Here is an 11,312-nt window from a genome sequence, read left to right as displayed (position 1 = left end):
CTGTGGATCAGGCAGTATGTCTCAACTGTCAGGTTCACTTTAAATCAGAATTATTATCTACAAGCACATAACAATGGTTTATTTGTACCTGTTAACTTCCCTACCAATGAGCTATCCATAGTGTTTCTGTATTGAAAAGAACTAAAGACTGTAGCCATAATGGGCATCAGATTTGCAGTATACATTTACATAAGTGGGAAAGTAGGTGAAATCTCCACCTATTATATTTTTTTTACAATAATGTTTTCCAGTTATTCAATATGTATTAGAATAGATTAATGTACTATCAGCTTTTCTGGTTGGTAAATTTAACTTTGATGAGAAATATGTCCCCAACACTGCCAATCAATTTTGATTATTCAGGTAATATATACCACCTTGTGTTTTTATTCCCTTAAAAGTGCCACAAAAAATCATTTTATTGATGTATGTATTGCATTTTTTTTGTATATAGGTGTATATAAGAGATATTTATTCTTATCTGGAGAAATTGTACTAAATGACTTATTCTCCTGACTAATTTTAATATGATAAATAACATTAATAAAGATGTTTTGTTGAAGAAGGTTCCCTTATGATGATAATCTTTTTCTTTTTTTTTTTTTTCTTGAATGGTAACGGACTGTATATTGAATTTTGAGAAGGAAACCATCTTCAGTCTCTGGGGAAGAGCAGTGCTTGCCTTTTTTTTTTTTTTTTTTCCAATTGATTGAATTCACACAGATCAAAACTTCTGACGTGATCCTATAACCATCAAAAGTTTTTTGAAAACAAATCTACAAATAAAATTTGTTTTAGAAGAACCAGTAAGTATTTGTATGTTGCAGTGTAATACTAATGCTAACATTTGATCACATTTTAATTGTCTGAGACCAGTCTAAAGCAGTGGTATTTATTTGTTCATTTTTTTTAAGACGTAATAAAAGTGTTGTGCGAATGGAAAAAAAAAATAAGCCTACAAATTAATATATGAAATATAGATTCACCTGGTGCAGCACCAAGCCTCACAACATCGCCTTTTTGAACTGCACATTTACAACAATCAACTGCTGTGAGTGATCCAATCTCAGCAACATCTATTTTACATTCAATCACTCACTGATCCATTTCCTCACAGAGTTGAACATCGTGGTTGATTATATTGAAATGCTTTGCTATTGCAGTTGATAGTCAAATCTGTTTACGGGGTTTAATTTTTCGAAATGTTAGATTAACTCTGGGAGCAAGCACTTTTCTTCTGACTGGGAGGCTGTGGTACCAATAGACATTGGTTGGGAAGTTCATCATAAGCAAGCTGCCATGCTCCAGTTCCAGCTTCACAGGTTCAATCTTCCGCACAGAATGTTTGCTTCTGGAGTCCCTGTGTTTGAAGATAAAATCTCTACATGCACCAAATGACACAGAAGCAATGGGACTTTGAGGAAGCAACTCTTTTTCGTCATCTCTGTGATCACCAATATGATCATCACCATCCTTATATCTGAAAAAACAAAAACAAATAATGAAAAGGATTAAATATAACCATTTAACAAAAATGTCAAAATATGTAACTGTTGTGGTGCATTTAAATATAAATAGATTAACTTAACTGAGGCATCAAAACCTTTTTTTTTTCTTCAGGGTAAAAAAGTACTGCCAGAGCTGTGGGCTATTAAGATAGCAGAAATTCCCGCAACTCTCTGCTGCATATGAATATACCCCAATAAGAGCATGCATATGTCCTGGCTCGACCTTAGGTTTAATTATCCAAGCTAATAGCATGCATCACAGATCTCTATGATGCAGACAGTTCTGGTCATTAGACTCATCTTTGGTAGTACCTTAGGTCGGTCTTACACTTCAGGCCAGATCCACTTTAAATGCATATTTGAATTAAGATAAGTGTCAGAACTCTGAAAAGAGGCATGCCTTATATTAGAAAAACCTATAGCAAAAATTCTCCAAAATATGTAAGGGATTTTAAAAAGTATATTGTACTGTACCAAATCTGCAACAAAAATCCACCATATCCACACATTATTGAGCCTAAAGACATTCAAAATTATGTATTTCAGCTCAACTTTACCTGTTGATAAGAACAAAGTTGAAAATGTGTCCTGTTGCCAATTGTACTCTCTCCCTTATAAGGTCCAGCACAGGAAGCCAAGGTTTAGGAGACAATGTAATGCCGGAAAATGTGTAGGTTAATCCTTCATCACCAAAAGTCACCTGTTTCCGTGGAACATTATGCCATTTTCCATATACTTGAACCTTACTCATTTCACCTGCAAATTTAAGAAAGAACATAGTAGCTTAAGCAGACGGTAGAAAGTTATTTTTTCAGACAAGCCAAAATACAGGTATAAAAGTGTGAAAGACACTATTAGAATGTTTTTCACTTTGGACAAGGCCTTCTCACATGGATTCTCTATTTTGCATTGTCAGATCTGCCAACCAGCCTCTGACTGTTGCAGAATAACTTGTTCAGGAGGACTTTATTGGTTAGTGATACTTAACATTATTTAATTTCCACACTATGTACAGTGACTTGCAAAATGTATTCACCACCTTGTGGTATTACCTATTTAGTTACATTACCACCTGTGTTTAAATATATTTGTAATCCAATTTATGTGTGATGCATCAGCACTAGTGATGAGCGAGTATACTCGTTGCTCGGGTTTCTCCGAGTATTTGTGAGTGCTCGGAGATTTAGCAACACAAAAGAGAAAGCAACGGCCATACAAAACGGGGCTCACCAGACAGCAGGATATAATGCAAAAAAGGATCACACAGCTTTATTGAGGTATAACATAGATACTGAAACGGTTAAAAACATTTAAAAACAATAAGAAACAAACTTTTGCCCAAAATGAGGCACATGCCTGAAACCAAGTTTATAGGGAACAATAAAAAATACATAGATCCATAAATACTTGTGAATCCTATATGGACAGCATATATATCCAATAATGAGGTATAAAAAATTCACCTTAAACCCCCAATAGGTGTGAATATAAGCAATTGGAACTCTAGACAAGACTAAGAAAATATATTTTCTATTTTCTATAATAGGAGCTTAGAATAAGCAATCATCAGTTATAGGTGTCAACATGCTAGAGAACATTTAGCCATATAAATATATTTAGCATATGAGAAAAAGGCTGAGATGATAACCCCACAAGTCTTATGGACATAGTAAACCTGCAGCATGTAGAATCAAAAGTATAACATGCTGGATGGGCTCAAATAGGGTACCCCTGATGAAGCCACTCTTGTGGCGACACGCGTCGGGTTTTCGTTGTCTCTCCATGTCTGGTACTATTTGAGGGGTATCATACCCGTTTGTTCCATGGGGATAATATTGATGTGCTAACTCTGGTCATAGCGCTTGTATGGGTTACCAGCCCATCCAGCATGTTATACTTTTGATTCTACATGCTGTAGGTTTACTATGTCCATAAGACTTGTGGGGTTATCATCTCAGCCTTTTTCTCATATGCTAAATATATTTATATGGCTAAATGTTCTCTAGCATGTTGACACCTATAACTGATGATTGCTTATTCTAAGCTCCTATTATAGAAAATAGAAAATATATTTTCTTAGTCTTGTCTAGAGTTCCAATTGCTTATATTCACACCTATTGGGGGTTTAAGGTGAATTTTTTATACCTCATTATTGGATATATATGCTGTCCATATAGGATTCGTATGACCAGGTGCACAAGTATTTATGGATCTATGTATTTTTTATTGTTCCCTATAAACTTGGTTTCAGGCATGTGCCTCATTTTGGGCAAAAGTTTGTTTCTTATTGTTTTTAAATGTTTTTAACCGTTTCAGTATCTATGTTATACCTCAATAAAGCTGTGTGATCCTTTTTTGCATTATATCCTGCTGTCTGGTGAGCCCCGTTTTGTATGGCCGTTGCTTTCTCTTTTGTGTTGCACATTCCCACTCTCATCGGTCAAGGTTGGATCCCAGTAGTTATTTTTCCATGGTGCCCCCATTACTTGTATATGTAGTGCTCGGAGATTTAGTTTTTGTCGACGCAGCTGCATGATTTGTGGCTGCTAGAGAGCTTGAATACATGTGGAGATTCCCTAGCAACCAGGCAACCCCCACATGTATTCAGGCTGTCATGAAGCCGCAAATCATGCAGCTGCGTCAACAAAAACTAAATCAGCACTAAATAGTCTAACTTGGGGAAGTGATAAAAATATAGGCAGAAATTAAATGTATGGGATCAAATAAAGTTGGCATGTGCATATGTATTCACCCCTTTTGCAATGAAGCCCCTAAACATTTGTGGTGCAAGCAATTACCTTCATAAGTCACATGCTTAGTCAAAAGAAGTCAACCTGTATACAATCTAAGTGTCACATGGTTTGTCAGTTTATATACACACCTTTTCTGAAAGGCCACAACACCATTAAGCAAGAGGCACCACTAACCAAACACCTCCATAAAGATCAAGGAGCTCTCCAAACAAGTTAGGGACAAAGTATACAAGTCAGGGTTTAGGTTATATAAAAAAACAAAAAATATCCCAATCTATGATGAAATCCATTAAATAGAAAGAACTCGGTACCACAACAAACCTGCCAAGAGGGTCGCACACAAAGTCTCAGCCTGGCAAGAAATGCATTAATCAGAGAGGTAGCACAGAGACCAAAAGGTAACCCTAAGGCTTCTTTCACACTAGCGTCTGGCCGAGGTCCCCGACGCTAGCGTTGTCCCCGCCGCACAACGGGGGCAGCGGATGCATTTTTCCAGCGCATCCGCTGCCCCATTGTGAGGTGCGGGGAAGTGCGGGGAGGTGGGGGCGGAGTTCCGGCGGAGTTCCGGCCACGCATGCGCGGTCGGAAAAAGCGGACCGTCGTGAGCAAAAAACGTTACATGTAGCGTTTTTTGCTCCCGACGGTCTGCCACTGCACGACGCATTCATCGCACGACGGGTGCGACGTGTAGCAATCCGTCACAATGCGTCGCTTCATGTTACTCAATGGCGAAAAAACGCATCCTGCAAACACTTTTGCAGGATGCGTTTTTTCGGCAAAACGACGCATTGTGACGGAATGCAGTTAACGCTAGTGTGAAAGTAGCCTAAAAGAGCTGCAGAGTTCCCAAGCAGAGAGTGGAGCATATGTCCATATGACCTCAATAAGCCCTACACTCCATAGATGTGGCCTTTATGGAAGAGAGGGCAGGAAAAAAGCCTTTATTTACACAAATTGTAATGTTCAGTTTTAGTTTGCCAAAATACATGTGGGGGAACTCCCCAAATGTATGGAGGAAGGAGCTGTAGTCAAATGAGACCAAAATTGAACTTTTAGGCCACGAAGTTAAACGGTATGTCTGGCACCAAACCAACATGGCTCATTACCCCACAGTGAAACATGGTGGTGACAGTATCATGCTGTAAAGATGTTTTTTGGACGGAAAATAGAGTTGAGGGAAAGATGGATAGTGCAAAATACAGGGATTTATGTAAAACCTGTTTCAGTCTGTCAGTGATTTGAGATTGGGACGAGAGTTCACCTTCCAACAAAACAATGACCCAAAGCATACTGCTAAAGCAACACTCGAGTGGGTTAAGGGGAAACGTGTAAATGAATTGGAGTGGCCTAGTCAAAGCCCAGACTGTTTAATCCAATGGAGAATCTGCTGTCAGACTTGAAGATTGCTGTTCACCAGAGGAAACCATCTAATGTGAAGGAGCTGTAGCAGTTTTTCCTTGAGGAATGGGCAAAAGTCTCAGTGGCAAGATGCGGAAAGCTCAGAGACTTATCCAAAGCGACTTGCAGCTGTAATTGCCACAAAATTAGGTTTTACAAAGTACTGACTTCAGAGGGGTGAATAGTTATGCACACTGAAGTTTACAGTAATTTTGTCCTATTTGTTTGCTTCACAATAAAAAAAACATTCGCAGTTGTAGGCATGTTCTTTACATGAACTGATGCAAACATTCACGAATTAGTGAAATTACAGGTTGGGAGATAGAATACGAAAATTGCCGGGTGGGAGGAGGATGTGGTGAATACTTTCGCAAGCCACTGTATTATCTAATTCACAAAGTAACATTCAGAATTTTTGTGCCTTTAGCAATACTGGTGCACTTGTGTAACAAAATTATATTGTACGAACATATGTAGGGGCAGCATACAGGAGGCAATGAATCACATATGCATTCACTGACAAAGGTGGACTAATATGATAAAATATTACTTTTATTATTCTAAAATAAAACTATTGACACATCTACCATGCTGTTGTCTATCAACTACAACCCTAATCTTGTTTGCAGGATTGTGATGTGGATACTAGATAACTACCCTTATGTGGATGATTGCTCAGGCTATATTGATCCATGGATTTAACCCTCCTATAGGTATTTGCATATGATTCATTTAGATAACCCTTTATATACTACTAGGGTCTAAATATTACGCTCTTTCTGGGATAAGTTGTAATAATGTCTTTTTTTGTTAAGTCATTCAACAATTTATTTTTAAAGGGAACCTGTCACCCCCAAAATCAATGGTGAGGTAAGCCCACCGTCATCAGGGGCTTATCTACAGCATTCTGTAAAAAGCCGCCAATGTCACCTGAAAGATGAGAAAATTATACATTAGAAGAATTCATTAGCTGCGTATTTTTTTCTGGCTGGATATTTCCCATCCCATGTTTATCTATTTTAAAGCTCTCATGATGAGTGTAGTAAGGAGTCTAACAAATATGTTTTTTCCTGTTTTCGTAAGATGCAACCAATCTCTAGCAAGGAGTCCATGGTCAAGAAACCCAAAACCCTTCTCACCATTGACATAGCCAGTTGTTCATCTGTAGAATCCTGTTCAATCTTCTTGGTCCATGACTGTCCACTGGGAGGGTGGATGAGAAGACGACCTGCGCTCCCAGTTCCTTGACCTTCCAGCCTAGGTCTTCAAAGTCTCTGTATATACAGGTCCTTCTCAAAAAATTAGCATATAGTGTTAAATTTCATTATTTACCATAATGTAATGATTACAATTAAACTTTCATATATTATAGATTCATTATCCACCAACTGAAATTTGTCAGGTCTTTTATTGTTTTAATACTGATGATTTTGGCCTACAACTCCTGATAACCCAAAAAACCTGTCTCAATAAATTAGCATATCAAGAAAAGGTTCTCTAAACGACCTATTACCCTAATCTTCTGAATCAACTAATTAACTCTAAACACATGCAAAAGATACCTGAGGCTTTTAAAAACTCCCTGCCTGGTTCATTACTCAAAACCCCCATCATGGGTAAGACTAGCGACCTGACAGATGTCAAGAAGGCCATCATTGACACCCTCAAGCAAGAGGGTAAGACCCAGAAAGAAATTTCTCAACAAATAGGCTGTTCCCAGAGTGCTGTATCAAGGCACCTCAATGGTAAGTCTGTTGGAAGGAAACAATGTGGCAGAAAACGCTGTACAACGAGAAGAGGTGACCGGACCCTGAGGAAGATTGTGGAGAAGGACCGATTCCAGACCTTGGGGAACCTGAGGAAGCAGTGGACTGAGTCTGGTGTGGAAACATCCAGAGCCACCGTGCACAGGCGTGTGCAAGAAATGGGCTACAGGTGCCGCATTCCCCAGGTAAAGCCACTTTTGAACCATTAACAGCGGCAGAAGCGCCTGACCTGGTACTTTTTTCTGATGAAAGCAAATTTTGCATGTCATTCGGAAATCAAGGTGCCAGAGTCTGGAGGAAGACTGGGGAGAAGGAAATGCCAAAATGCCTGAATTCCAGTGTCAAGTACCCACAGTCAGTGATGGTGTGGGGTGCCATGTCAGCTGCTGGTGTTGGTCCACTGTGTTTCATCAAGGGCAGGGTCAATGCAGCTAGCTATCAGGAGATTTTGGAGCACTTCATGCTTCCATCGGCTGAAATGCTTTATGGAGATGAAGATTTCATTTTTCAGCACGACCTGGCACCTGCTCACAGTGCCAAAACCACTGGTAAATGGTTTACTGACCATGGTATTACTGTGCTCAATTGGCCTGCCAACTCTCCTGACCTGAACCCCATAGAGAATCTGTGGGATATTGTGAAGAGAAAGTTGAGAGACGCAAGACCCAACACTCTGGATGAGCTTAAGGCCGCTATTGAAGCATCCTGGGCCTCCATAACATCTCAGCAGTGTCACAGGCTGATTGCCTCCATGCCACGCCGCATTGAAGCAGTCATTTCTGCCAAAGGATTCCCGACCAAGTATTGAGTGCATAACTGAACATTATTATTTGATGGTTTTTTTGTTTGTTATTAAAAAACACTTTTATTTGATTGGACGGGTGAAATATGCTAATTTATTGAGACAGGTTTTTTGGGTTATCAGGAGTTGTAGGCCAAAATCATCAGTATTAAAACAATAAAAGACCTGACAAATTTCAGTTGGTGGATAATGAATCTATAATATATGAAAGTTTAATTGTAATCATTACATTATGGTAAATAATGAAATTTAACACTATATGCTAATTTTTTGAGAAGGACCTGTAGTTTCCAGGTTCTTTTTTGCTGTCATTTGTTCCTGCGTGTAATAGTAGGCATGAGTTTTTGTCTGTAGCATTGGAAAGTCTTGATACGCCAGTAGACATCTTTTTGGATTGGGCACCTGGAAGACAGCCACTTCTTGTGAGGTAACGTCTGGTTGGCAGATATCGGCTTCTGTTCCTCTCAGTAGGGAATCCCCCACGACCACCACACTCGTTTTCTTCACCACAGCGCTTCTTTTTCTCCCTTCAAGAGGTTTCTGATTTCTTACTTTGGTGTTTTTTGTGGGAAAAGCACTTTTTTGATGTACATCTTCATACTTGTCCCACGTGAGAGCCTGGTAGCAGTTCTTCAGCTCCTCATCCTTCTGCTTCTTTGGGTCACATGCTTCCATTTCTCTTCTTCTGCAGTTACATTCAAAAGGTGCCTCTTTGAACATTCTGAATATTTATACTCTGTCATTAGCTTCTGCAGCAACACAGAAAAGTTTTTCTCTTGCAACATTCTCGAGATTCTGCTGCTCTGTCAAGGAAATCCTCATCTTTGATGAGCTTCAGTGTAGCTATTTTCTTTGAAGACTTTGCACCTTTTCCTCTAATAGAGTCACAATCTTGCATTTCTGGCACAAAAAGTTAAAAGTCTGGCAAGTCTGTAAACATATAGCACACATTTTAGCACACCAAATGGATAATTTCCTTCTCCATGTTAAACAAAACGAATTTCTGTGGAATCGCTGTAAAAATGTGTGCAACATTATGCAAATTGCTCCAAGCAGCTCGATACATCTACACCCAAAGATCCTCAGACTCGTGTCAACTCTTCCCAGAATGCACCAGGAATGTGCAAATTATTTCCCTCAAACTTCAATTCCTGGTTCCATATATGTATATTGAACTTATATCCGTTACATAATGAAGCGGCAGGCTGGAAGTCTGACTACTGCTCCATTTTCTTTGGGGGCTGACAGAAAAAATCCAAATGCGACGCTCTGCTGCCCCATACGGAAAGAATGGAGCAGCGTCTGAACATGCACACTGCCATTCAATTCTAATAGGGACAAAAGTTCCCCATTCTGCTGATCAGACCATGCGGTCTGAGCGCCCACCGATCAACACCTATCATGTGGCTATGTGATTAATTTTTGCACCGGATTAACCTTTTAATGTTCACCTACAAAAAATGGTAATTAGACCTACTGGTAATTGTATTTCCAGGAATCCATCCTGACAGCACCATTGGAGGATGTCCTTCTTACCCTCAGTGGGACAGGAACAATAAGCGGTTAAAAGGACCCTCCCCTTACCACCCACCAGTGATTTTCCAAAGTACCACATCTGGATGGATGCTAAAAAGTTTATTCACAATTTCTACACCAATGTTACATCACATTAGTATACAATACAAATCTTGCAGTGGGAGGGAACTAGTAGTGCTGTCAGGATGGATTCCTGGAAATAGAATTACCGGTAGGTCTAATTACCGGTTTCCAGTTCACCACCTGACAGCACCATTGGAGGAATACCAAAGAATGGTAATCTTAGGGTGGGACTACTGCATGCAATACTTTTCTACCAAAAGCTAACTGCTCTGATGAAACATCTAGCTTATAGTGTCTGGCAAAAGTAGAAAGACTGGTCCAAGTCGCAGCCCTACAGATCTGTTCTGCTGAAGCTCCCCCTTTTTCTGCCCATGACGTAGCTATAACGTGGGTTGAATGGGCTCTAAAGATGTCTGGGGGATCCTTCCCTTGGGCTCTATACGCTAGGTCTACAGTAATTTTAATCCACCTTGCAATGGTTGCCTTTGCTGACTTACAACCCTTATTTGGCCCCCGTACTCTATGAACAGGTTCGTGTCCCGTCTCCAACCCTCAGTCGCTCTTAGGTATTTTAACACTGTCTCTCTAACATCAAGGTTATGATAGACCCCGTCTTTTGGGTTTCTAGGATGTTGGCAGAACGAGGGAAGGATTACTCCCTGGTTCATGTAGACGAAACTACTTTGGGGAGGAAGGCCAGGTAAAGTCTTAGGACTATTCTGTCGTCAAAAATCTGGAGGTATTGGTCCTGTATGGATAAAGCCTGCATTTCTCCTAGTCTCTTAGCTGAAGAGATGGCCACCAGAAAGGCTGTTTTAAAAGAGAGATTGGCTATATCCATGTCCTTTGATAACAGGTACGAGGATTTACACAGGGCATTATGGACTAAATTAAGGTCCCAGGGTGGAGATGATTTTCTCACAAGGGGTCTCATTCTCTGTGTGGCTTTAGAAAACCTTGCTATCCAAGGATGAGAGGCCAAAGAGGAGTCAAAAAAGACACCAAGGGCCGCAATCTGTCCCTTTAAAGTACTAGGCCGGAGGCCTCTTTTAAAACCTGATTGTAGGAAGTCAAGTATTCTAGGGATGTTTGGACTTGAAGTATCTAATGGGGCTTCTCCTAGATAGGAACAAAATCGCTTTCAGATCTTATTATAGATCACTGAGGTCACTGGCTTCCTGCTTGCTTGGAGCGTGGTGATCACATCCTCTGACAGGCCTCTAGATCTAAAGGCCCCGTCACACATAGCGATTTACCAACGATCACGACCAGCGAAACGACCTGGCCGTGATCGTTGGTAAGTCGCTGGGGAGCTGTCACACAGACAGCTCTCTCCAGCGACCAACGATCAGGGGAACGACTTCGGCATCGTTGAAACTGTCTTCAACGATGCCGAAGTCCCCCTGCAGCACCCGGGTAAACATCGGGTTACTAAGCGCAGGGCCGCGCTTAGTAACCCGATGTTTACCCTGGTTACCAAAAAAAA

General features: G+C 40.2%; 1 protein-coding gene across 4 annotated transcripts in view; it reads right to left on the bottom strand.

Annotated features, from left to right (window-relative positions):
- Positions 1 to 878: 878 nt before the first annotated feature.
- Positions 879 to 11,312, bottom strand: part of ALKBH2 (alkB homolog 2, alpha-ketoglutarate dependent dioxygenase) — a 34,549-nt gene continuing 24,115 nt past the window's right edge. For 3 of the 4 annotated variants that reach the window (XM_077296049.1, XM_077296058.1, XM_077296066.1), the window contains 2 exons: positions 2,066 to 2,264; positions 1,035 to 1,480 (listed from right to left, as the gene is read on the bottom strand). In XM_077296049.1, coding sequence (XP_077152164.1) covers positions 1,171 to 1,480; positions 2,066 to 2,264 — 509 coding nt within the window. In that variant the 3' untranslated portion in view covers positions 1,035 to 1,170. Of the gene's footprint in view, positions 1,481 to 2,065; positions 2,265 to 11,312 lie in introns of all 4 variants that reach the window. The other variant, XM_077296073.1, reaches the window with a different exon arrangement.

This window comes from Ranitomeya variabilis, chromosome 1 (genome assembly GCF_051348905.1).
Source record: "Ranitomeya variabilis isolate aRanVar5 chromosome 1, aRanVar5.hap1, whole genome shotgun sequence".
Classification (NCBI taxonomy): domain Eukaryota; kingdom Metazoa; phylum Chordata; class Amphibia; order Anura; family Dendrobatidae; genus Ranitomeya; species Ranitomeya variabilis.
Note: the sequence above shows the minus strand (reverse complement) of the source record. Positions and strands in the feature narration are given on the sequence as shown.